This window comes from Podarcis muralis, chromosome 2 (genome assembly GCF_964188315.1).
Source record: "Podarcis muralis chromosome 2, rPodMur119.hap1.1, whole genome shotgun sequence".
Taxonomy (NCBI): Eukaryota; Metazoa; Chordata; class Lepidosauria; order Squamata; family Lacertidae; genus Podarcis; species Podarcis muralis.
Window position 1 is genome coordinate 112,927,507 of NC_135656.1, and position 26,324 is coordinate 112,953,830.

Sequence of the window (26,324 nt, forward strand, 5' to 3'; positions counted from 1 at the left end):
AGGAGCAGGGACTGAGCAACAGGCGCTCACCCCGTCATGGGGATTCGAACCACCGACCTTCTGATCGGCAAGTCCTAGGCTCAGTGGTTTAACCCACAGCGCCACCCATGTCACCCAGAATGTTTTAGCAGGCACCAAAAAGAACACAGTGAAGGCACCTGCTTGATATCAAGAGGCAAGGAGTCCCAAAGTGTAGATGCTGCCGCACCAAATGACCAGGTTCTTACAAATGCAGAACTGGTGTCTTGGTGTCTATGGCCCCCCCCGTAGGTTTCCAGCTTCCAGGTTCTGCTTTGGTTTTTAACCAGAATGTTAAGGTCAGCCAACCAGAGACAGGGGCACAACTGTGGCTTCGCCAGGCAGACAGCATATGCCCAACCCAGAAATTTGTGATCAGGACCAGAATCAAGCTTGGGTGTCTATGGACACAAAAATTCAGTCCTGATTCCCTTTCCGGTTTCCTCCCAGCGAATGATTCCTGCACCGCACAGGGTTGGACTAGATGGCTCTTGTGGTCCCTTCCAACTCTATGATCCTATGAATGTACAGTGGTACCTTGGGTTAAGAACTTAATTCGTTCTGGAGGTCCGTTCTTAACCTGAAACTGTTCTTAACCTGAAGCACCACTTTAGCTAATGGGGCCTCCCGCTGCCGTCATGCGATTTCTGTTCTCATCCTGAGGTAAAGTTCTTAACCTGAGGTATTATTTCTGGGTTAGTGGAGTCTGTAACCTGAAGCGTCTGTGACCCGAGGTACCACTGTAAATTCTTTTTGGGGTGGGACAGGGAGTTGCTTATTGGCAGCTGCCTGAAAGGAGACGCTTTCTAGGCAGCAGCTCCTCCCATCTATGGTTTCCTTCAGACGGCTCAGGACGTGCCACACAGTCTCTATGATGATTACTGTCCTTGGTTGGCTGGCTGATCTTTTCTCAACCTGAAAGGTAATAGTGAGACTCCACTTGATGTTTCTAGGTCCTTCCCACAGCTTCAGATGTTCCCAGCTCTGCAGTGGCTTCTGCTCCTCCTCCTCAATCCTCTTCTTCAATTTCTCACCATAGAAGAAGAGCTGCAAGGTTGCTTTTTGAGAGGTGCAGAGGTGTTGGAGATCTGCAATCCAGGCAAAAGGCGGAGCAGAATTAATTTTTGTTTCATTCTGCTGCAAAGGACAATAGTGATCATTATCTGTGAAATGGATCTAAGCAAGCACGTCTCTCTCATCTCCCACTTGAAACTAAATGCCCAGCATCGTTCCTTGTACTTTCCTCACCCAGGAAGGCACTATCCCTGGGCGACTATGGGAGGGAAGGCAGAAAATAAAGAGAATGAATAAAACTATGGGGGATGGCAGAGAATGGTATCTCCTCCATCTGCGCCCAGAGACTGAGGCTTGACACAGAGGGAGGAAAGGGACATACCTGAACGGCCCAGAGCAGTCCCCGTCCCAAGAGCTTAAGATGACTGACAGTTCAAGGAAGGCTGTCTTCTCTTCCATTTCCATTTGCTAGATGGTGGAAGGAGGAGAAAAGAGTGTCAGGGTGGAGAATATATTCAGGTTCTGCAACATCAAGGAGCCACGTCATTCATGAGCATTCCCTGGGAAAGGCACTTTTAAATTCCCTACAAAGGTCACAACATCAGGAAAAGAACTTTCTAGAAGCTTATTATTAGTGTATTTTTGGTCTTTGTGGAAGCCGCCCAGAGTGGCTGGGGAAACCCAGCCAGATGGGCGGGGTACAAATAATAATATATTATTATTATTATTATTATTATTATTATTGGTGCCCACCTTTGGAATAGTCACTCATTTCCTGCAGGAGAAAGGGGCCACCCCAAATAGAAGCAAAGTGGCCTTGTGTGCTTTAAAAAATATCCAACCCTTTCTGGATTAATTCCCCCCACCCCCAGTTTATTATTTTTAGACTCGTACTTTTTCACTTCCCAACATCAGCAACACTTACAAGAAGCCCTTGAATCTTCTTTTCCGCGTCTGTTTTTCCCCACCTCCAAATGCTGCCTGTCTCATCGCCTCCAGATTCTCCGCAAGAGCGTCAATTTGATCCTGAAGAGAAAACATAAACCAGTTTGTTTTGTTTTTGGTTCCTTTATTGTCTATTTCTGAAGTGAAATCCGAGGGGCAAAGTTGAATGGCATGCTTTCTCCTTGCCCTCACATTCCTGTGCTTTTTTACAGAGATCCCCTGCAACCTTCCATATCCTCTTGCAGCATTAGAATGGGTTGGATTCAATAGATTACAAGTGAAGTAGGGGGTTTAACACACCTTGATAGGAAGGAAGGGAGACCTCCCCAATGCTTTGGGAAGAGAATACACTCAAGAATGAGGGAACATAAAAAGTGTCCTTCTAATCTGGATCAGGCCAGCATCTCTTTTTCACATTGTCCAACCAGATGCCTCTCTTAGACCTGAGTGGCGCTGTGGTCTAAACCACAGAGCCTAGGGCTTGCAAATCGGAAGGTCGGCGGTTCGAATCCCCGCGACAGGGTGAGCTCCCATTGCTCGGTCCCAGCTCCTGCCAACCTAGCAGTTTGAAAGCATGGCAAAGTGTAAGTAGATAAATAGGTACCGCTCCGGCGGAAAGGTAAACGACGTTTCTGTGCGCTGCTCTGGTTCACTAGAAGTCATATGGCCAGCATGACTAAACCGCTTCTGGCGCAGTGAGACACCGTGACAGAAACCAGAGCGCACGGAAATACCGTTTACCTTCCCGCCGCAGCGGTATCTATTTATCTACTTGCACTGGTGTGCTTTCGAACTGCTAAGTTGGCAGAAGCTGGGACAGAGCAATGGGAGTGGGAATTTGAACCACCAATCTTTTGATCAGAAAGCCCAAGAGGCTCAGTGGTTTAGACCACAGTGCCACCTGCATTATGTGTGTTGAAACATCTAATATTCAGTTTTACTGAATGCCCTCAGGTTCTCGTATGAGAGATAAATAATTCTGTCCATCTGCTTTCTTCACACTGTGCATAATTTTATGTCCCTCTTGTCTTAACTTTTGTTTTTCTAAACTCAAAAGCCTCAGATGTTGTGACTTTTCCCCATAGGGAAGTTTGAGATGTCGCAAGGCCATAGGACAGAATGAATTGTTTTCCTTTGAGCTCAGCAAGCAATTGGAAATGTCAAAGCAGGTAGCATCACGCAGTGCTATGGAGTGCTTAAGAAGTGGAGTGCAGGATCAGGCCAGTGGCCTGTTCTCACAGTGGCCAACCAGACAGCACTTACAAGCTCATCTTGGCTTTCCTTTAAGATGGCTGCTCCGTATGCCAGAACCTTCTCTCTCTCTTGACACAAAATCTCCTCGTGACTGCAGAGTTGATCCTGGAAAGAAACATGATTTGTACTTTGGTTCTTTTTTTTCTTTTTTGGTTTATTGAGTATTTATGATATCAAAATTGAGAAAGTGAGAGGGAAGTTGAATGCAATGCTTGTGACTTAAGTTTGATGGAGGTCTCTTGCACCTTCCATGTCACATTATAGCATTCAACATAAAATTGTAGAGTTGGAAGGGACCCCGAGGGTCATCTAGCCCAACCTCATTGTATGCCCCGTGGAGGACCTTAAGGTCCACAAATTACAACACTTTGGAGGTCCCGAGCCGCAAGGTGGTTAGATTGGTCTCAATTAGGGCCAGGGCCTTTTCAGCCCTGGCCCCGACTTGCTGGAACGCTCTGTCACTGGAGACTAGGGCCCTGCGGGACTTGACATCTTTCCACAGGGCCTGCAAGACAGAGCTGTTCCGCCTGGCCTTTGGTTTGGACTCAGTCTGACCCTTATGTTTCCCTCCCCTTCTGGTCTTGATCTACGGGCTACTTTTAAAATGAGGCTGCATTTTAAATTGTATTTTAACTCGGATTTTAAATTGCCCCCTCCCCATTATGTTTTTACAGGGGTACCTCGGGATGCGAACGGGATCCGTTCCGGAGCCCCGTTCGCACCCTGAATAGAACGTAAGACGCGATTGCACATCTGCGCATGCGCGGGTCGCGTTTTGCAGCTTCCGCGCATGCGCATGATGTCATTTTGAGCGTCTGAGCATGCGCAAGCCGCGAAACCCAGAAGTAACGCGCTCCATTCCCTCCGGGTTGCCACAGAGCGTAACTTGAAAACGCTCAACTGGAAGCACATTCAACCCGAGATATGACTGTACTGTAGTTTTTACTGTTGTTAGCCACCCTGAACCCGGCTCTGGCCGGGGAGGGTGGGGTATAAATAAAATTTATTATTATTATTATTATTATTATTATTATTATTATTATTATTATTATTAATGCTGTCCCATACGGGATCAAACCTGCAGCCTTGGAATTACCAGCACTATGCTCTAACCCAGTGTTTCTCAAATGTGGGCCATAGGGCCCCTTGGGGACCCTCATGATATTTCAAACAAGGTCAGAAAAAAGGTTGAGAAACACTGCTCTAACCAACTGAGCTACCCAAATGGGTCAGATTGAATAAGTTAGTGGGGTTTAACACTCCTTGAAATGAAATCCTGGGGAAGGGCATCCTTGCTGATTTCTTGGGGAAATAACGCATTCAAGAAAGAGAGAACAAAATAAGAGGCCTGCTGGATCAGACCAAAGTCTAGCGTCCTCTTCTCACACTGACCAATCAGATGTCTCTGAGAAGCCTATTGGAGATCTTTGAGAGTGTCAATAAGCAAATAGATGTAGCAGAACTGGCTAAATTGACATACAAACTGAGAGATAAGGACAACTGTGACTTTAAAGAAGAATGGGAACGTTTGACTTTTTTTTTCCTTGTTGGAACTTTTTACATTTTACTTAAAAAGACAACAAAACGAATTGGACTTCTTGGCAGGTTTTGAATAAACATATACAAATCTATTGAGTGTTAACATAGTAGATGGACACAGGTGGCGCTGTGGGTTAAACCACAGAGCCTAGGACCTGCTGATCAGAAGGTCGGCGGTTTGAATCCCTGCGATGGGGTGAGTTCCCATTGCTTGGTCCCTACTTCTGCCAACTTAGCAGTTCGAATGCACATCAAAGTACAAGTAGATAAATAGGTACCACTCTGGCGGGAAGGTAAACGGTGTTTCCGTGCACTGCTCTGGTTCGCCAGAAGTGGCTTAGTCATGCTGGTCACATGACCCGGAAGCTGTATGCCAGATCCCTTGGCCAATAAAGAGATGAGTGCCGCAACCCCAGAGTCGGCCACGACTGGACCTAATGGTCAGGCGTCCCTTTACCCTTTACCTTTTTTCCATCATAATAATAGTAATAAATGTATTATTTATAATCTACCTATTAAACATTTAAAAACATCCCTATACAGGGCTCCCTTCAGATGTCTTCTAAAGGTTGTACAGTTTCTTATCTCCTTGGCTCAGAGGTCGCACACCCTCCAACGTTTCTCTGTTGAAAGTAGGGACATCCTACCATACCCTCCAACATTTCTCGGGTTAAAATAGGGACGTCCTAAGGAAAAGTGGGACATTCTAGGATCAAACTGGGACAGCTTCTGTAAATCCGGGACTGTTCCTGGAAAATAGGGACTTTTGGAGCGTCTGCCATTCCACTTAATGAAATACTCCACCCCCTTATCACAAAGCTCACTGGAGCATTCATTTTATGGAGACACACTGCAACATTTTGTTGCAGGACCTGCTTGCCCATAGCTAGTAGAGTATTACTAGAATAGAAAACGTGATTTCCTACCTTGTATATTTCAGGCGCTTCATCCAGAGGAACAACCTTGTGTTTTTTGTGTTCCTTGGCTTTGTCACAAATCACACAGATGGCGGTTTTGTGGTTTTTACAGAAGAGTTTCTGGGGTTCCTGGTGTTTTTCGCAGAAGCTCCATGTTCCCCTTTGATGTCTGGAGAGATCTTCAGCAAGACCCCCAGCAGCCATGGCTGCCTCCGGCACAAGAGTTACTTTTTTCTCTGTGGTCTTTTGTTAAAAACTTATTTCACAAACTGGGTGTTCCCTTTCCTGGAAAACAGGTGACTGGGGATTTCTACTTTGTGTTGCACCTCAGGTGTGTGTCAAAGTCCACAGCCAAAGCAAAAGTTTAAACAATTATAAAAAAATTAAAAAGAATGTGCAAAGCAAACTCTTAGTTGGCAAGGACATTCTGCAGCCTTTGATTCAGTACCAGGAAGAAACCTTTAATTTAGTACCAGGAAAGAAACAGGAGAATACAGGAGATAAGACGCCTCATTAACTCTAAATTATTTGGGGCATTCCTCACAGGTGCCCCGGGTGATATTTCAGGCTCAGTTAGCTGTAATATCAAAGATGACATTTGGGGGTGCTATTTCTCTAAAATGCATGTGGAATTTAGGGAGAGGAAAACCAATTTCCTCTGGATTTTAATGATCTTCCAGAGTGGGATGCAGTAAAAACCAGGACACCACAAAAGTTGTTGAGCTGCTTCTTTTTTAAAGAAAACCACCAAAATTGTTGAGCTTTTTAAAGGCAATTCCCAAAGTTGTTCAGCTTCTATTCCCTTTTTATTCTGATATATGATAGCACTACAGTAGTAGTAGTAGTAGTAGTAGTAGTAGTAGTAATAATAATAATAATAATAATAATAATAATAATAATAATTTTTTAATACTCCGCCCTCCCCGCCCAGGACCAATAAAATTACAATAAAATGTAATGGGGGGGCAGTAACCCAGTCTGAAAGAAAGACTTGATCAGGCCTCAGGCTCAGACCATGATAATGTCTGACATATGGGACGGCTAGCTGAAAGATACTCGGAGTCGAGTGTGAATTTCATGCTCTTTATTCAGCTCGTAGTAGCAATTATGAAACTTTTCCCCAAACGTCTAGCTATATATACATTATTTACACAATGGGTCCCACATGATTGGCTAATTCCGGGCTGCTCCTGTATGCCAATCAGGTTGCTGATTCACTTCCTCCAGAAGCCTGATTGGCTGCTCCTGCAGGCCAATCAGGTTGCTGATTCACTTCATCCAGGAGCCTGATTGGCTGCTCCTGTAGGCCAATAAGGTCGCTGATTCATTTCCACCTGGAGCTAGATTGGGTGGCTCCTGCGGACCAATCAGACTGCTGCGTTCTAGATCCTATTGTTCTAGGATTCAGCTCAGTACGTAACAGTAGCTAATCCTCAGAAGATATAATATGGAGGAGGAGAAATTGGGAACCCAGGATGTGTCTTGACTCTGAAGAGAGATCTGGCATGCTGGGAAGCAAATCGTTGGATGCTCTGGAGAAGAAAAGTGGGCCTTCAGAAGAGCCCCCCACCCTCTAGACTCTAGATATTCTCAGTTCAAAGACTCCTACAGCAGCACCTCCTGCTCTCCTTCAGTTTCATTGGATCACTCCAGGAGCTAAGATCACGAAAAATCTCCCTATCCATTTTCTCAGCATCTCCACCATGTTATAAAGCCCTCTTCAGAGATGTGCTCTGTGACAGGAGGCTGCAGGTGTGGGGGACTCCCTGGTCCTGAATGGGGTAACTGTGCCCCTGAAGGACCAGGTGCGCAGCCTGGGAGTCATTCTGGACTCACAGCTGTCCATGGAGGCGCAGGCCAATTCTGTGTCCAGGGCAGCTGTCTACCAGCTCCATTTGGTACAGTGGCTGAGATCCTACCTGACTCTGCACCATCTAGCCAGAGTGGTACATGCTCTAGTTATCTCCCACTTTAACTACTGCAATGTGCTCTATGTGGGGCTACCTTTGAAGGTGACTCGGAAACTACAACTAATCCAGAATGTGGCAGCTAGACCGGTGACTGGGAGTGGCTGCCAGGACATATAATACTGGTCCTAAATATTATTTATTGGCTCCTAGTGCATTTCTGAGCACAATTCAAAGTGTTGGTGCTGACCTTTAAAGCGCTAAACGGCCTCAGTCCTGTATACCTGAAGGAGCATCTCCACCCCCATCATTCAGCCTAGACACTGAGGTCCAGCGATGAGGGCCTTCTGCTGGTTCCCTTACTGTGAAGTTACAGGAAACCAGGCAGAAGGCCTTCTCTGTAGTCACATTCACCATCTGGAACGCCCTCTCTTCAGATGACAAGAAGATAAATCAACTATCTGACTTTTAGAAGACATCTGAAGGCAGCCCTGTTTAGGGAAGTTTTTAATGTTTGATGTTTTACTATGTTTCAATATATGCTGTGAGCCGCACAGAGTGGCTGATGGGATGATGGGAACTGTAGTCCACAATACCTAAAGTTCACCACTCTGGCTTCCCCAACTATAATTGCATGAGCTCATATTGTCATTACCAGATTAGTTATCAGGATGGTGTGATGCTAAATCTCTATTCCCTTTCTTCGCCAGACACTGTGGCATCTGGACTTCAGCTGTGAAAAGGTAAATTTCAGGGTTGAATGGAGGCACAATTTCAGGAGAACGGGAATCTGCTTCTCAAAAGATGAGGCCACTGCAGTTCTTCTGTCCATGCCTTATTTCCCCCCAGTTAGCACTTTCTCCACGGATGCAGGTGGCGCTGTGGGTTAAACCACTTTGCTGCTTGGGCTTGCCAATTGAAAGGTCGGTGGTTCGAATCCCCGCGACGGGGTGAACTCGGCCTGTAAAGCGAGATGAGCATTGCAACCCCAAAGTCGTTTGCGACTGGACTTAATTGTCAGGGGTCCCTTTACCTTTACTAGCACTTTCCACGTCTGCCTTACAGGTTTTCTGTCACTTTCAGGAAGTGATAAATTACCGTATTTTTTGCTCTATAGGACTCACTTTTTCCTTCCTAAAAAGTAAGGGGAAATGTGTGTGCGTCTTATGGAGCGAATGCAGGCTGTGCAGCTATCCCAGAAGCCAGAACAGCAAGAGGGATTGCTGCTTTCACTGCGCAACGATCCCTCTTGCTGTTCTGGCTTCTGAGATTCAGAATATATTTTTTTCTTGTTTTCCTCCTACAAAAACTAGGTGTGTCTTATGGTCTGGTGCGTCTTATAGAGCGAAAAATACGGTATACGTAGGTTGCTACACTCCTCTAATTCTCTTGTCAGTTAGTAGTTTCAAGTGGTTTCCTTTTATTATTTTAATTAATTAATTAATTAATTAATTAACTTTCTATACCACCCTATACCCAAGGTCTCAGGGCAGTTCACAAAATAAAATCACAATATAAAACCACAAAATACATATAATCATGCAATCTTTGAGATGGAAGGGACCCCAAGGGTCATCTAGTCCAACCCCCTGCAAAGCAGGAATCTCAGCTAAAGCATCCATGATGGGTGGCCATCCAACATCTGCTTAAAAACCTCAAGGAAAGAGAGCACCCCCCTTCATGGGAGTCTGTTCCACTGCCGAACAGCTCTTACTACCAGAACGTTTTTCTGAATGTTTAGTCAGACTGTACTTTCTTGTAACTTGAAGCCATTGGTTCGAGTCCTACCCTCCAGAGCAGGAGAAAACAAGCTTGCTCCCTCATCCATGTGACAGAGCCTTGAGCTATCTGAAGGTGGCAATCGTATCTCCTCTCACTCTCCTCTTTTCCAGGCTAAACACACCCAGCTCCTTCAACCGCTCCTCATAAGGCTCAGTTTCTAGACCCTTGACCTTCTCTGCACACATTCCAGCTTGTCAACATCCTTTTTAAATTGTGGCTCCCAGAACTGGACACAGTATTCCAGGTGTGGTCTGACTAAGGCAGAATAGAGCGGCACTATTACTTCCCTTGATCTGGACATTATGCTTCTGTTGGTGCAGCCTACAATAGCATTAGCCTTGTGGGCCAATCAAGTCGCTGATTCACTTCCACCTGGAGCTAGATTGGGTGGCTCCTGCGGACCAATCAGACTGCTGCATTCTAGATCCTATTGATCTAGGATTCAGCTCAGTACGTAACAGTAGCTAATCCTCAGAAGATATAATATGGAGGAGATGGTTGCCATTAATTTGATTTTAATTTGATTTAATTAATTTTATAATGAATGTTTTTAGAATGTTGGACTATTTCGATTGTTGTTAGCCGCCCTGAGCCCAGCTTCGGTTGGGGAGGGCGGGATATAAATAAAATTTATTATTATTATTATGAGTCTACCGCTCTTAACCACTACACCACACTGGCAAAAACATTCATTTTTAACCAGGCCTTTGGTTGATCTGTTTGACATCCTACACCCTTTTAAACTGTGGCTCTTTTCTGGGGGTGTGTTATTGGGTGGCTGTTTTTATTCTGATTATATATGTGGTGATTTTTTCTGTGAACCGCCCTGAGACCTCCGGGTATAGGGAGGTATATAAATTCAACTAATAATAATAATAATAATAATAATAATAATAATAATAATAATAGAGAAAATGGGGCTAAGTGAAAGTACCTGCTGTTAATAGTTGCCCTGTGGTGTGACTGGCAAATATATGGCTACCATTAGCTGAGCTGTTTGCAAAGGCCGTTTGCAGAGTTGTTTCCAGAGGTTACTCTTGTACATTATCAGACGCTGGTGCTCTTGTCAAAAGGACTCACTAAAAACTGGCGCTGGGATGGAGGGCTGGGCTGTTTCTTCTCTGTATGACTTGCATAGCTGTCAACTTTTCCCCTTTTCTTGCGAGGAATCCTATTCGGAATAAGGGAATTTCCCTTTAAAAAAGGGAAATGTTGACAGCTATGATGACTGGCGCTGTGGGTAAAAGCCTCAGCGCCTAGGGCTTGCCGATCGAAAGGTTGGCGGTTCGAATCCCCGCGGCAGGGTGCGCTCCCGTTGCTCGGTCCCAGCGCCTGCCAACCTAGCAGTTCGAAAGCACTCCCGGGTGCAAGTAGATAAATAGGGACCGCTTACTAGCGGGAAGGTAAATGGCGTTTCCGTGTGCTGCGCTGGCTCGCCAGAGCAGCGATGTCACGCTGGCCACGTGACCCGGAAGTGTCTCCAGACAGCGCTGGCCCCCGGCCTCTTGAGTGAGATGGGCGCACAACCCCAGAGTCTGGCAAGACTGGCCCGTACGGGCAGGGGTACCTTTACCTTTACCTTTATGATGACTTGGCTACTAACTCGAAAGAGGAGTGTGAATGGAGCAAGGCGGGGGAGGGAGACAGCAATTCATTCATTAGCTTCCAAAGTAGTCTGAGGCTGACTTGCTGATAGTAAACAAAACCACAACAAATTCCAACAGCTCTCGCAGGGAGGATGAGCATTCCACGTAAAATAAACAAATAAACAAATATTTCCACCATATCAAAGCGGCTCGGAACTCCAGCCAACTCCAAGGCAGCAGGGATCCTGAGTGATCGCATCTGATTTCCTGGAAAGGAAAACGCCCATTTGCAGACACAAAAAAGAGAAAATGAAACCAGCTCTCTCTCACTCACTTATCTCTTCCTGACGACTCCGCCATGGCTGCTTCTGGGGGTCCCGTGAAGGATCTCTTCGAGGAAGCCACTTGCTCCATCTGCCTGGAGTATTTCAGGGATCCAGTGATCATCCCGGAGTGCGGGCACAACTTCTGCCGATCCTGCCTGATCCAGTATTGGGGGAAATCCGAGGCAAAGGCTTCCTGCCCTGAGTGCAGGAAAACAGTTCAGGAAAAGAACCTCATCCCCAATCGGTCGCTGGCAAATGTTGCAGAAAAAGCCAAGATGCGGGCAGAAGAAAAGGGGAGGGTCTGCGAGAAGCACCAGGAGCCCCTGAAGCTCTTCTGCCAGGAGGATGAAGCCCCCATCTGTGTGGTGTGTAAGGAATCTAAGGAGCACCAAAGCCACAAGATGGTTCCTCTAGAGGAGGCTTTCCAGGAGTACAAGGTAGGAAAAGGTAGCGGTTCTTTCTTGGGGGGTGGAATAGCTTCAGACAAGAGGGGCTTGCAAAATAAAAAATAAATATAAAATGTTGTAATGTATTCTCTCCTCTTGCCGCCCAAAAGGAATCCTCCAGCAAGAGATCTTGTGCAGCCTGATAGGACTAAACTTCTGAAACTTTATACAATAAGCATTTATTTTTCTTTTTGAGAGATTAAAGTGCACCACCTGAATGCAGGCTGCAGTAACTCCCCTGGGAGGAAAGATTACAACATCTAGGATTAATTTAATAAAAAGGAGGGGGCACATTTTGGAGGTGTGTTCAGTGTGGGGGATAAATAGCAAACACCCCATGTTTCTCAGCTCTTGATATAGGGCAGCCCCATTTCTGCCTCGTCTGGGATGAAAAAGGGAAACTCCTGCAAAATACCCTGGAATGTGGGGCAAGGAGCAAACATACGATTCAGCTTGCCTGTTAAGGTGTAACGCAGCCCAACTTGGACTTTGTTTTCTTTTCAGGATCAGATCAGCACCTGCCTAGACAATGTGAGGAAGGAGAGAGAGAAAATTCTAGTACTTAAAGCAGACACAGAAAAGGAAAGCCAAGACCTGCTTGTAAGCATCATTGTTACTTGAAGGTGAAAAAGTGCTATACAGCCATATCTTGGGTTGCGAACGTGATCCATGTGGGAGGCACGTTCACAACTCGCAGCACTGCGTCTGTGCAGAGGCGTAATGTAATTTTGTGTTTCTGCGCATGCATGAGTGCCAGAACGTGGAAGTAACCCATCCCGGTACTTCCGGGTTCAGCGCAGTCTGCAACCCAAAATGCGCAACTTGCAGTGTTCGCAACCCAAGGTATGACTGTAGTCTAGAATCCATATCTGGGGGGAAATGAAAATGGAATACAGAAAGAGGTTTATTCTTGAACAGCCTTATTTCCCACAGAACATGAAAGACCATTTAAAGGAGGGGGTGGGCTTGTGTTTATGAAGCTCTTTCCCTGCTGAATATTGGCGTAATCTCTCTAAAATGTCAGGCGTTCCCTTCCAGGGGAATTTGGATAACTGGCCTCTTCATCCTTCAAGAGCAGACTAGATGCCTGATTTTGGCCCACTGTTCTCTTCTTTCAATCTCTTTGCTGCAGAAACAAACAGATGCAGAGAGGGAAAAGATGGTGGCTGAGATCAGGCGACTGCACCAGTTTCTGGAAGAACAAGAGAAACGTATTCTGGTCCAGATGGCAGAAGTGGAGAAGGAGATTGCAGCCAAAAGGGAGGAGCACCTGGCCAGACTCTCCAGGGAACTCTCCTCTTTTGAACACGCCATCCGGGAAATGGAGGAGAAGCTTCAGGAACCAGCGAGTGAACTTCTGCAGGTGAGGCCTCATCCTGATGCGAGAGGGTGGAGTGTGCTGCTTCATAGTACAAGCAGGAGGATAACATGTCTTTTTTTTTTTTTTATAATAAATTTTTATTAGTTTTCCATGAATAAAGAAGAGACAAAACAAAAACATAAACATAAACAAACAAAAATACGACTTCCCCATACCACCCCTTTTCTGCATTCTTGTTTCAAGATTTTTCAGCAACCCTCTGAGCATAACTTAAATATATTTCATGTATTTAACTTCAGTTAGTTATTAATACAACTGTAGTTCTTTATCTCTTATAACTCTGAGCCCCTAATTTTCCAAATTACAACAGTTTTTAAGATAAACTTTAAATTTGTTCCAATCTTCATCCACCGCCTCTTTCCCCCGGTCTCGAATTCTGCCAGTCATCTCTGCCAGTCCCATATAGTCGATCACCTTCGTCTGCCATTCTTCCAACGTGGGTAAATCTTGCGTCTTCCAATACTTTGCTAGAAGGATTCTTGCTGCTGTAGTGGCATACATAAAAAATGTCCTATCCTTCTTTGGCACCATTTGGCCCACCATACCCAAGAGAAAGGCCTCTGGTTTTTTAACAAACGTTCTCTTCAGAACTTTTTTTTATTTCATTATAGATCATTTCCCAGAAAGCCTTAATCTTCGGGCAGGTCCACCAAAGGTGATAGAAGGTTCCCTCCGTTTCACTACACTTCCAACACTTGTTATTGGGCAAATGATAGATCTTTGCTAACTTAGCAGGAGTCATGTACCACCTGTAGATCATTTTCATAATGTTTTCTTTTAAGGCATTGCATGCCGTAAATTTAACACCAGTGGTCCATAACTGCTCCCAGTCAGCAAGTTCAATGTCATGCCCAATATCCTGTGCCCATTTAATCATATTAGATTTCACCATTTCGTCTTGAGTATTCCATTTCAACAGCAAGTTGTACATTCTTGACAAATTTTTAGTATTGGGTTCTAACAGTTCTGTTTCTAATTTTGACTTCTCCACTTGGAAGCCTTTCTTTCTGTCCTGTTTGAATACTTCATTTATCTGTCGATAATGTAACCAATCTCTCACCTTAAACTTCAGTTTCTCAAAACTCTGCAATTTTACATTTTCACCATCTTGTTCTATAATTTCACAATATTTAGGCCAATTAGAACCCATATTCAATTTTTTCACCTCTTTTGCTTCCATTGGTGACAACCACCTGGGGGTTCTACTTTCAAACAGGTCTTTATACTTAATCCAAACATTATACAGAGCTTTCCTCACCATATGGTTCTTAAAACCTTTATGCAATTTTACCTTGTCATACCATATATATGCATGCCAACCAAATCTGTTGTCAAATCCTTCAAGGTCCAAAATGTCTGTATTCTCGAGGAGCAGCCAATCTTTCAACCAGCAAAACGCTGCTGATTCATAGTAAAGTCTTAAGTCCGGCAGGGCAAAACCCCCTCTATCTTTCGCATCTGTTAATGTCTTAAATTTTATTCTTGGCTTTTTGCCCTGCCAAACAAATTTCGATATGTCTTTCTGCCACCTCTTGAAACAGTCCATCTTGTCTATTATTTGTAATGTCTGAAACAGAAATAACATTCTAGGCAATACATTCATTTTGATAACAGCAATTCTGCCTAACAAGGAAAGTTTCAGCCTTGACCATATGTCTAAATCTTTCTTAACTTCTGTCCAACATTTATCATAATTGTCTTTAAAAAGATTCACATTTTTCGATGTCAAATTCACCCCCAGGTACTTCACTTTTTTTGCTATCTCCAAACCTGTTTCATTCTGGAATGTCTCTTTTTCTTCATTTGTTAGGTTTTTTTCCAAGACTTTAGTTTTTTGTTTATTCAACTTAAATCCTGCAACTTGACCAAATATCTCGATCAGTTCTAAAACTCTTTTTGTGCTAGTGATTGGCTGTTGCAAAGTCAAAACTAGGTCATCTGCAAATGCCCTTAATTTATACTCTCTCACTCCGACCTGAATTCCTTTGACCAACTGGTCCTTTCTAATCATATTTAACAAAACCTCCAGAACCAGTATAAAAAGTAGGGGGGAAATAGGGCATCCCTGTCGTGTTCCTTTCTCTATAGCTATCTCTTCCGTTACCACATTATTCACAATTAGCTTTGCCTTCTGCTCAGAATAAATTGCACCTATACCATTTTCAAAACCTTGGCCTACCCCCATCCCTTGGAGATTCTTTTTCATAAAACTCCAACAAATATTGTCAAAGGCTTTCTCCGCGTCCACAAAAATCAAAACCGCTTTTCTGTTAATGTTCATTTCCAACAGTTCCACAATGTCTATTATGTTCCTCACATTGTCAGACATGTGTCTTCCCGGGAGAAAGCCAGATTGATCCTTATGAATCTCACCTGTCAATACTTTCTTCAGTCTTTTTGCTAAAATGTCTGCAAAAATTTTGTAATCCACATTTAACATGTCTTAGCCCCCACCCCCCAAAAAGCTGCTGCAAGGAAAAGAATTGGTACATGATGGGTGAAAGGCCTGGGGTCACAAAAGGGGATCTGCTAGATCAAACCACAGGTCCCTTCACTCTAGTATTGTGTTCTCACACTGGCCAACCAGAGGTCTCTGGGAAGCTTTAAAAACCAGTAGCTCTCTGCCCACCTCTCTTTCCCAATAAGTGCTGGTCAGCTGCTTAGTATTGATAACTGGGGTCATCCGGAGGTTTGGCACACGTTGTCAGCAATATGCTGGTGAGTCTCCTTTACATCTGCAGGTGAGGCAGTGGAAGTGCTGGACCAGTGTCTTGTCTCTCTAGCAGACTGGATGAGAGTCAACAAATTGAAAGGCAATCCAGATAAGACTGAGGAACTATTAGTGGGTGGTTCCCTAGACCGGATGGGTGGGAGATGGCCTGCTCTTGATGGGGTTGCACTTCCTCTGAAGGAGTAGGTACATATCTTGAGGGTTGTAGATGGGGCTGTGCCTGAATACAGTTTGGATTATTTGGTTGCTCTTGTTTTTGTAGTAATAATAATAATAATAATAATAATAATAATAATAATAATAATAATAATAATATAATACCTTTAAAGCCCTATATGGCCTAGGACCCTCATACCTATGGGACCGCCTCTCCTGGTATGTCCCACGGAGGACCTTACGGTCTTCAAACCAAAACATCTTGGAGGTCCCGGGCCACAGGGAGGTTAGGCTGGACTCAACCATAGCCAGGGGTTTTTCGGCTGTGGCTCCAATCCAGTGGAACGCTCTGTCACAAGAGACTAGGGCCCTGCGGGACTTGACATCTTTCCGCAGGGCCTGCAAGACAGAGCTGTTCCACCAGGCCTTTGGCCAAGGCACAGTCTCACCCCGTTCTTTGGTAATCCTCACAGAACTCTAGCCCAATGGTTGCCATTAATCTGATTTGAACTGATTTTATAATGAAATGATTTTAGAATGTTGTATAATTTTACTGTTGTTAGCTGCTCTGAGCCCGGCTTCTGCTGGGGAGGGCGGGATATAAATAAAATGTTAATAATAATAATAATAATAATAATAATAATAATAATAATAATAATTTATACCCCACCCGTCTGGCTGGGCTTCCCCAGCCACTCTGGGCGGCTTCCAACAGAATATTAAAATACAATAGTCTATTAAACATTAAAAGCTTCCCTAAACAGGGCTGCCTTCAGTTGTCTTCTAAAAGTCTGGTAGTTGTTTTTCTCTTTGACATCTGGTGGGAGGGCGTTCCACAGGGCGGGTGCCACTACCGAGAAGGCCCTCTGCCTGGTTCCCTGTAACTTGGCTTCTTGCAGCGAGGGAACTACTAGAAGGCCCTCAGCACTAGACCTCAGTGTTCGGGCAGAACGATGGGGGTGGAGACGCTCCTTCAGGTATACTGGACCGAGGCCGTTTAGGGCTTTAAAGGTCAGCACCAACACTTTGAATTGTGCTCGGAAACGTACTGGGAGCCAGTGTAGGTCTTCCAAGACAGGTGTTATGTGGTCTCAGCAGCCGCTCCCAGTCACCAGTCTAGCTGCCGCATTCTGGATTAGTTGTAGTTTTCAGGTCACCTTTAAAGGTAGCCCCACATAGAGCGCATTGCAGTAGTCCAAGCGGGAGATAACCAGAGCATGCACCACTCTGGCGAGACACTCCGCGGGCAGATAGGGTCTCAGCCTGCGTACCAGATGGAGCTGGTAGGCAGCTGCCCTGGACACAGAATTGACCTGCGCCTCCATGGACAGCTGTGAGTCCAGAATGACTCCCAGGCTGTGCACCTGGTCCTTCAGGGGCACAGTTACCCCATTCAGGACCAGGGAGTCCTCCACACCCACCCGCCTCCTGTCCCCCCAAAACAGTTCTTTTGTCTTGTCAGGATTCAACCTCAATCTGTTAGCCGCCATCCATCCTCCAACTGCCTGCACACAGGACCTTCACCGCCATCACTGGTTCTGATTTGAAAGAGAGGTAGAACTGGGTATCATCCGCATACTGATGAACACCCAGCCCAAACCCCCTGATGATCTCTCCCAGCGGCTGCATGTAGATGTTGAAAAGCATGGGCGAGAGGACAGAACCCTGAGGCACCCCACAAGTGAGAGCCCAGGGGTCTGAACACTCATCCCCCACCACCACTTTCAGGACACGGCCCAGGAGGAAGGAGCGGAATCACTGTATAACAGGGCCCCCACTTCCCAGCCCCTCTTATTATGAATTTTATGTTTTTATATAGTGATTTTATCTTGTCAACCGCCCAGAGGCCTGCGGTTAAAGGGTGGTATACAAATTTGATAATAATAACAAACTGATCACAGTGCTCTGTGCAAAACTGATTCCACTGAAATATTTCTTTCTTTCTTTCTTTCTTTCTTTCTTTCTTTCTTTCTTTCTTTCTTTCTTTCTTTCTTTCTTTCTTTCCCTTGCTCCAGGATATTGGAAGCTTCTTGCAAAGGTAAGTGATGAAAAACCCCTGCCTTATTCTGATGCTAGGAACATTCTTTAACAGTCCACTCCCTCCTTCCAGAGATAGTTTAGGACACCATTGTCACTCACAAAATGACAGACAAAAATAGGGACACGTTTTCGTCATCATTTGTATCTATTGGTCTCATGTACAACCATGGGAAGGAAGCCGTTCCTCATTCCTCTCCATTGCGTATATCTGAAGGCTCTTCTCTGTGATGGATTCATTTCCTCTGCAATTGATACTCAAAGGGGAGACATTCCAAAGGGGCTTGTAAATATCTTCACTATAAGTTTTTCTTAAATATCCAGTGTATTCCAAGCTCCTGCTGTTTCTTCCGCAGACATAAGAACATGAAATAGGGCAACCCTGGATCAGGCCGGTGGTCCATCAAGTCCAGCAGCCTGTTTTCACAGTGCCTAACCAGATGCCAGGATCTGAGCCCCAGAGGCCACTCCCCTCCTGTGGTTTCAGCAGAGGCCCCACTGCCTTTGACCAGCCATCGTGATTAGTAGCTGCTGAGAGCCTTGTCTCCCAGACATATTCAAAGATTCATGAATTTTGAAAATCTTGCATGTTTAGAAAATGCTGCTTTAATTTATTTTCTTTTAAAAAAAATAATTTGCATATATCAGCTTCTTTACCTTCAATCTCATATTCATATATTAGCTTAAACATGCTTTGGAAGCAGCTGTGTGTTGGTTTTCCTTCAGCTTGTTAGGATCTCTCTAGATCCACACGTCATCTAGATGCTCCCAAGTCATCATGCCTTTATCATCAGGATGAGACACCTGTCTTGTCAGAAAGCTACTTTCACTGGACGGCTGGTGGCTTGACTTTGTTCTTCTCCTCCCAGGTCTCAGGAGAAGGAGAAATTTAAGAACCCCCCTGAGGCTTTTCCTCTTGCCCTGAAGTGGAGGATCTGTGACTTCTGTGATATGAATCCCTTCCTGGAAGCTGTCATGAAGAAATTCAGAGGTAGTAAAGAAGGGCTGAAATATTTTATACTGGATGTTCATGACAGGCTCCAGGTCACACAGAATATTAGCTGTACCAGGAAAATGGAAGTTTTATTTATTTATTCTCTTTCAATATCTAGAGGCCATACTTACATATGCAGAAGTCACAACTTATGCTACTTTTATTTATGCAATTACAGCTTTACACGGATCGCTAAAAAATAGATAAAGAGTGAGGTAGGAAATTATTGTTTACTGGGCTCTGCCTTGCTTATTGGGCTCTGATGAGATCTTGTGGGAACATCCCATATCTCAATTGGAATGTAACCCTCACATAAGTTGTGAGTCGTCTGTAAAACGTTGTGTTTTACTGCTTCCCATCTCTCAGCCAGGGCTTAGGTGCTTTCACGCATCTCACCCATTTCCCAGGTAGCCTCACCTACAGCTTTTTGGGCATTTCTCCTGTTCCTTTGGCATTGAGATTGATGTAAGGGGAGTAGAAGGAGGGAATGAGGGGGGCTGTTAAAGAGCCAGCCAGGAGCAGAGGAGACTGGAATTGAGGCCTCCTGTCCTGATATCTGGTGTCATGAACACATCTTCCCCAAGTAGAGAAGCACAGCATGAGTTAAGCAGTCAGCAGCAGGAAAGCTTGCATTTCTCTCAGACAGCTGGGAGCAGATGCATGTCTATTCCCGCTTTCCCTGACAGTGAAAGAAATGCAGATAAGACTTATGTAGAGAAGCCTGCTCACTCAAGAAGCATAGGCTGGCTCGGAATGAAGGAAAGGGGAGCATAATCCTATGAGCCCAAGGAGTAGACGTATGGGAAAGATATTAGAAAGGAAACAAAACCAGAAAAGTAAGGGTTATAGGTTCAGGATATTCTGCAGAAGCAGGAAGAACTCCTCAGAAGGGTCAACTGAATCATATGGTACGGAAGCTCCGCTAGGGCGTCCAAGGCTGACTGTAAATTTTCCAGCTAATTACGACTTGTGTGCTGTGTTATCAAGATGGCAGCCTGGGCTCCTGACATCTCCTGAAGGTTGTTGCTGATGGGAAGATCTTCTGGGGGTCCTGTTCCTCTTCTAAGGTCTGAGCAGGCCTGAATCTTGACATTGCCCCTGCCCTGGCTTACGCAGGGATAGTCGGCATGGCGGATTTCGGATAGTTTTAAATTACAATCTCATGAGTTCGTATTGTCGTTACTAGATTAGTAATCAAGACTAAATGATGATTTAATGATTTTAGCACGATGCTAAAACTCTGTTCCCTTTTCTCTTCCCTTTTCTCTTCCAGACACTATGGAATATGGACTTGAACTGCGAAAAGGTAAATTTCAGGTTTTAAAGGAGGCACAATTTCAGGAATGATGAAATCTGCTTCTCAAAAAAGCAGGCTACTGTGGATTTCCCATCTATCACCCCCCCCCCAGTACCTCCCCCCAGTCCCCGTTTGCACTTTCCATGTCTCCGTTACAGGTTTTTGTCACTTTCAGGAAGTGATCAATTGTACCTAGGGTGTTATACTCCTCCAATTTTATTGTCTGTGAGAAGTGTTGGTGCTTTGCTGGCACCAGTCGTCCTCTGGACATCCAGGCGCAACATACATCCGAAAATGCATGCACGTAGTCATTAGCAGAGTTAGCCTAAGCTAAGACCAGGGCAATGTAGCATCAGGGTTTAGTGATTTATTTACAAGATCAAAACAAAGAACAGAACCATTATGGTGCGTCTCTTCTCCTCCGAGAGAGAGCAACAAACAGACAGGAAACAAAGGACAGAATTAGGAAGTCATAGGACTATCTTCCGTTTCTCATGCTTCCAAAGAATGGAATGTCAACACACAGAGCATGTGGTCTAGTAGTCACGCACACACTGCAGCATGGGAGAGAATGAAACCACTGACACAAAGAGGTTTCCTTTTGAAGGATCTCATTGGAGGTTTATGGCATTTCATCCTTTTTGAGTTTTTTTATTTGCCAATATCAACAGATTGACAGAGCTTAAACATTCACAACAGGCAAGTCCACAGTTTGGCATCAGAGAGAAGCAGCCAGGACCACCGACATGCTGTCACCTAACAGAGCCCAAACTCCACTCCCTCTGTCTCCTCCTCTGCCATACACTCAAACGTTAGTTTTTATTATTGACAGACACCTAATAACATTGGGACGCGGGGGCGCTGTGGGTTAAACCACAGAGCCTAGGACTTGCCGATCAGAAGGTCGGCGGTTCGAATCCCCACAATGGGGTGAGCTCCCATTGTTCGGTCCCAGCTCCTGCCCACCTAGCAGTTCGAAAGCATGCCAAAGTGCAAGTAGATAAATAGGTACTGCTCCGGCGGGAGGGTAAATGGCGTTTCCATGGGCTGCTCTGGTTTGCCAGAAGCGGCTTAGTCATGCTGGCCACATGACCTGGAAGCTGTACGCTGGCTCCCTCGTCCAATAAAGCGAGATGAGCGCCGCAACCCCAGAGTCGGTCATGACTGGACCTAATGGTCTGGGGTCCCTGTACCTTTACCTAATAACATTGTCTATAGCTAGGACTTTTTTTCCTGCTTGTGTGGTGGTGGTGGTGGGGACATGCCTCCAGTCACCTTCTAGCTAATTCTTTGTTATTTAGCCAGAAATCTCTGTAACAACAATAACCTGGCAACTTTTCTAGGCCTCTTTTTATGTATGTGAGGAACAGAGATGAGAAAGATGAGTCATATCAATCTGGTCTGGGGAGCCAGGATGGGGTCTCTGTATTGAAGGTGAAGTGTGGGAATGACACTTCCTAGGTGTTACTGGGTTTGGCTTTAATTTGTTGTTGTTTAGTCGTTTAGTCATGTCCGACTCTTCACGACCCCATGGAGCAGAGCACGCCAGGCACTCCTGTCTTCCACTGCCTCCCACAGCTTGGTCAAACTCATGCTGGTAGCTTCAAGAACACGGTCCAACCATCTCGTCCTCTGTCATCCCCTAGTCTCATAAGGTGGCCAAAGTACAGTGGTGCCTCGCAAGACGAAAATAATCCATTCCGCGAGTCTCTTCGTCTAGCGGTTTTTTCGTCTTGCGAAGCAACCCTATTAGCGGCTTAGCAGATTAACGCTATTAGCGGCTTAGTGGCTATTAAAGGCTTAGCGGCTAAAAGGCTATTAGCGGCTTAGTGGCTACTAAAGGCTTAGTGGCTAAAAGGTTATTAGCGGCTTAGCAGCTTAGAAAAGGGGGGGGAGCGAAAAAAATCGCAAGACCCGCAAGACGTTTTCGTCTTGCGAAGCAAGCCCATAGGGAAATTCATCTTGCGAAGCGCATCGAAAAACGGAAAACCCTTTCGTCTAGCGGGTTTTTCGTCTTGCGAGGCATTTGTCTTGCGGGGCACCACTGTATTGGAGCCTCAGCTTCACGATCTGTCCTTCCAGTGAGCACTCAGGGCTGATCTCCTTCAGAATGGAGAGGTTTGATCTTCTTGCAGTCCATGGGACTCTTCAAGAGTCTTCTCCAGCACCATAATTCAAAAGCATCGATTCTTTGGCGATCAGCCTTCTTTATGGTCCATCTCTCACTTCCATACAACACTACTGGGAGAACCATAGCTTTAACTGTATGGACCTTTGTTGGCAAGGTGATGTGTCTGCTTTTTAAGATGCTGTCTAGTTTTGCCATTGCTTTTCTCCCAAGAAGCAGGCATCTTTTAATTTCATGGCTGCTGTCACCATCTGCAGTGATCATGGAGCCCAAGAAAGTAAAACCTCTCATTGCCTCCGTTTCTTCCCCTTCTATTTGCCAGGAGGTGATGGGACCAGTGGCCATGATCTTAGTTTTTCTGATGTTGAGCTTCAGACCATATTTTGCGTCCCTGCCTTGACTCCCTTCTGCCATGAACTGTGGAGATGGGGGTGGCCTTAGACAAGCCACTGTCTCTCAACCTCAGTCCTCCCATCTGAAAAATGGGCATCCTAAGATTGACTTAACTTACAGGGTCGTTGCAAGGGATCTATGTAGATAATGTGTGTTAAGTACTTTGAACACTTGAAAGAACTGCAAATGTTTCAAGAATCCTTATTAAGAACTTGATGAACATCCCTCTCTCAAATGCAGAGCCATGGAATCCCTGTTCATTTCAGAGGGGATGCTGTTTCTGTCACGTTCCTAAAGAAAAGTCAGCTTCCCAGTTGACGTCGTTTCTCTTCTCTTTCCTCCTCTGCCCCCACAGAAAACGTAACTTTGGATCCAGACACAGCACATCCCCTCCTCATCCTGTCTGAGGATCGAAAGAGTGTGAGAAAGGGAGAAGTGCGTCAAGACCTGCCAGACAACCCTGAGAGATTTGACACACAAACCTATGTGCTGGGATGTGAGGGTTTCACATCAGGAAGACATTTCTGGGAGGTCACTGTGGGAAGAGAGGAGGGGTGGGGGGTGGGGGTGGCCAGAAAGTCTGTGAAGAGGAAGGGTGCTTTCACTTCTGGTCCTATGGAAGGGATCTGGGTTTTTGGGAAGTGGGGCGGTATGCACAAGTTCTTCTACCGCCAAGTTCTGCTGCGCCTCAAGAGGATCCGAGTGGCCCTGAACTATGAAGGGGGACGGGTGTCCTTTTACGATGCTGATACAGCAGCCCTTCTCCGCGCATTTCCAGCAGCCTCCTTCTCAGGAGAGACCCTCCAGCCCTTGTTTTATGTGTCTGCCAAAGGTCACCTGACAATCTCTGAGTGTAGAGACAGACAAGGTTCCAGGTTCGCTGCTGAATATGCGTCTCTGTGCCACTTGTCCTAAATCAGCAGAGCGATGCTCAACATCAAAGCACTTCAGAAGCTCTGACCCAGACAACGAAGGCAGTAACTCACAGATTCAGTTAATTACAGACAGAAGTATTTTACGATCGGGTCACAAAAGCTTAATGGTTCCTGTTATAAGAATTTTAAGGTCATATATAAAAAAATTAAATGTTCATAACTGTATATATAAACCACATGTCTGAAACCCCACAGATTAGGTCCTGAACAAATTGACCTCAAATATTTCTCTCTCTTTCCTCACAAACCCACATTCAAGATATGAACAGTGTGTGAGCCTGTGACCTGTGAGCTAGATTCAGGAATTAAGTAGTTATAATAACAAAAGAGTGGCCAAAACCCAGATAATGCAATCAGGTAACTTGCCAGACAGGAGATAAACAACGCACTCAGATTTCTGCTGTAGACCGCCTCTTCTGTGATGTAGGTATGATGTGTCTGGGGGGGTTGGTCTTGGACTCCAGGGTGGGCAATTTAAAATGTCTTTATAAGGGTGGGCACACCTTTGTTCTGGGTCCTCCTCCTCTCTCCTGCGTGTTGGGGGAGCACCCTGTTGCAACAGTTAATAAAGATCAGGCTTACTAGCTGCTTTGCTTCTCAATATTCTCTGGTTGGTCTCTGTTATTTTCTCCTACCGATAGAGAACCTACAAAAGGACTTTATAAGGGCTCTTGGGTACCCCATAAGGCAAAAGGAGCAATTTTTTTTTACTTATATCCAGTGGCGTAGCGTGGGGGGTGCAGGGGGGCCCGGCCGCACCGGCCGCAACATCTGGGGGTTAGGGAAATCCACGGGTTAGGGGGCGCAAATCCATGGGTTAGGGGGCGCAAATTACTTGCCTTGCCCCGGGTGCTGATAACCCACGCTACGCCACTGCTTATATCAGTTCCCATTTACAGAGTTCATCTGCTGAAGTGTTTCTTCCTTAGAGTTTTCTGGGCTTTGCTTTTTGCGACCCACAATGCCCTGCTCTTCCCTCTCTGTCAGCTTGCCAGATCAATGCAGACTAAACACAGTTTTCATACAGCTGCTGTAAGAACAGAAGCAGCTCCTCTCACAGATGTGGCCTTTACTAAAGAAAAACTTCCAGCCTTCTGGAAGCTTCTTGCAGTATCCTTGCAAAATCTTCTGGAATCTTCAAGAACTTTCAGGTAGTTCTGGAAAGAATGAAAGCTCTCCTTCGCCCCAACCACTCATCACCACGCAGTCCTCAAGGGCTGTCCCCCCCCCCCCCCCGCCGAAGTAGAACAGTGTTTGCAGGACAGTGATTGGCCAGACTTCCTGCCAGTCATGATGCCAAGTCTACCTTCTCAGGCCAGGTTGGTAAACAACACTGATTGGTTGGCTCTCCTGCCAGTCCTGAAACCTGCCTGTTGTCTCTCCCACATGCTTTCCCTTGAGAATCAGCTGCTTCAGGGGGAAATAAGCAGACTAATACGTAAAACAGCAACGACCCTGCTCTTATTCCGGTTCCGATACTGTTCTTTCTCCAGCCTCCCAAAAGAGAGTCGAGTCTGACACAGCTTTATAAAGACGAGATCATAACCTTACTGGCCTTACATTGCTCATTCGGTAAAGCATGAGGCTCTTAATATTAGGGTTGTGTGTTTGAGCCCCACACTGGGCAAAAGATTCCTGCATTGCAGGGGGTTGGACTAGATGACCCTTGTTGTTGTTGTTGTTCAGTCGTGTCCGACTCTTCGTGACCCCATGGACCAGAGCACGCCAGGCACTCCTGTCTTCCACTGCCTCCCGCAGTTTGGTCAAACTCATGCTGGTAGCTTCGAGAACACTATCCAACCATCTCGTCCTCTGTCGCCCCCTTCTCCTTGTGCCCTCCATCTTTCCCAACATCAGGGTCTTTTCCAAGGAGTCTTCTCTTCTCATGAGGTGGCCAAAATACTGGAGCCTCAGCTTCAGGATCTGTCCTTCCAGTGAGCACTCGGGGCTGATTTCCTTCAGAATGGAGAGGTTGGATCTTCTTGCAGTCAATGGGACTCTCAAGAGTCTCCTCCAGCACCAGAATTCAAAAGCATCAGTTCTTTGGCAATCAGCCTTCTTGATGGTCCAGCTCTCACTTCCATACATCACCTGGGAAAACCATAGCTTTGACTATACGTACCTTTGTTGGCAAGATGATTCTGAAAGCACATCAGTTAAAACCACCCTCAGCCTCAATCCTGTTCTCAGTTTCCCTTTACCTCCCCCAAGATGACCTCCACTGGCCGTGAACAACCAAAACCCCTTGCCTTCATCTTATGTGGCAATTGCAACAAAATATCTCTATCCAAAGAGGGCCAAAATTTGCATAATTTCTATTATGCAATCACAGCCTTGTGTGCTTTGTCGAAACACAGATAGATAGATGATAGATAGATAGATGATAGATAAATAGATAGATGATAGATAGATAGATAGATAGATAGATAGATAGATAGATAGATGATAGATAGATAGATGATAGATAGATAGATAGATAGATAGATAGATGATAGATAGATAGATAGATAGATAGATAGATAGATAGATAGATAGATG

At 45.3% G+C, this 26,324-nt stretch overlaps 2 protein-coding genes across 3 annotated transcripts; one reads left to right on the forward strand and one right to left on the reverse strand.

The window, feature by feature from the left end:
* Positions 1-765: 765 nt before the first annotated feature.
* Positions 766-5,998, reverse strand: LOC114592398 (E3 ubiquitin-protein ligase TRIM7-like). Of its 2 annotated transcripts, none has more exons than XM_077922891.1 (4): positions 5,697-5,998; positions 3,241-3,336; positions 1,958-2,058; positions 766-1,106 (listed from the first exon to the last, which is right to left on the reverse strand). In XM_077922891.1, the coding sequence occupies exons 1-4, from the start codon at positions 5,889-5,891 to the stop codon at positions 1,049-1,051; spliced, it is 450 nt and encodes a 149-aa protein (XP_077779017.1). In that variant the 5' UTR covers positions 5,892-5,998; the 3' UTR covers positions 766-1,048. The 2 variants fall into 2 exon arrangements, with proteins under 2 accessions (XP_077779017.1, XP_077779019.1); XM_077922893.1 differs by lacking the exon at positions 766-1,106 and adding an exon at positions 1,356-1,500 and having other exon boundaries at positions 5,697-5,996.
* Positions 5,999-11,006: 5,008 nt separating this feature from the next.
* On the forward strand, positions 11,007-24,389 carry LOC114590981 (zinc finger protein RFP-like). Its single transcript, XM_077923081.1, has 7 exons — positions 11,007-11,725; positions 12,239-12,334; positions 12,867-13,097; positions 18,018-18,040; positions 18,909-19,030; positions 20,307-20,376; positions 23,205-24,389. Exons 1-7 carry the CDS (start codon positions 11,321-11,323, stop codon positions 23,764-23,766), a joined length of 1,509 nt encoding a protein of 502 aa, XP_077779207.1. The 5' UTR covers positions 11,007-11,320; the 3' UTR covers positions 23,767-24,389.
* Positions 24,390-26,324: the final 1,935 nt, after the last annotated feature.

Bases quoted from the DNA above. Each gene is read 5' to 3' on its own strand.
- LOC114592398 (XM_077922891.1), bottom strand. From the start codon at position 5,891: ATGGCTGCTGGGGGTCTTGCTGAAGATCTCTCCAGACATCAAAGGGGA. The intron at 3,337-5,696 runs GTAGGAAATCAC...GTTTCTTTCCAG, and splicing joins AAGCGCCTGAAATATACAAG to GATCAACTCTGCAGTCACGA. The intron at 2,059-3,240 runs GTAAGTGCTGTC...TTTTCTCTTCAG, and splicing joins AGGAAAGCCAAGATGAGCTT to GATCAAATTGACGCTCTTGC.
- LOC114590981 (XM_077923081.1), top strand. From the start codon at position 11,321: ATGGCTGCTTCTGGGGGTCCCGTGAAGGATCTCTTCGAGGAAGCCACT. The intron at 19,031-20,306 runs GTAGTAAAGAAG...TTTCTCTTCCAG, and splicing joins TGTCATGAAGAAATTCAGAG to ACACTATGGAATATGGACTT. The intron at 20,377-23,204 runs ATGATGAAATCT...CTCTGCCCCCAC, and splicing joins AAGGAGGCACAATTTCAGGA to AGAAAACGTAACTTTGGATC.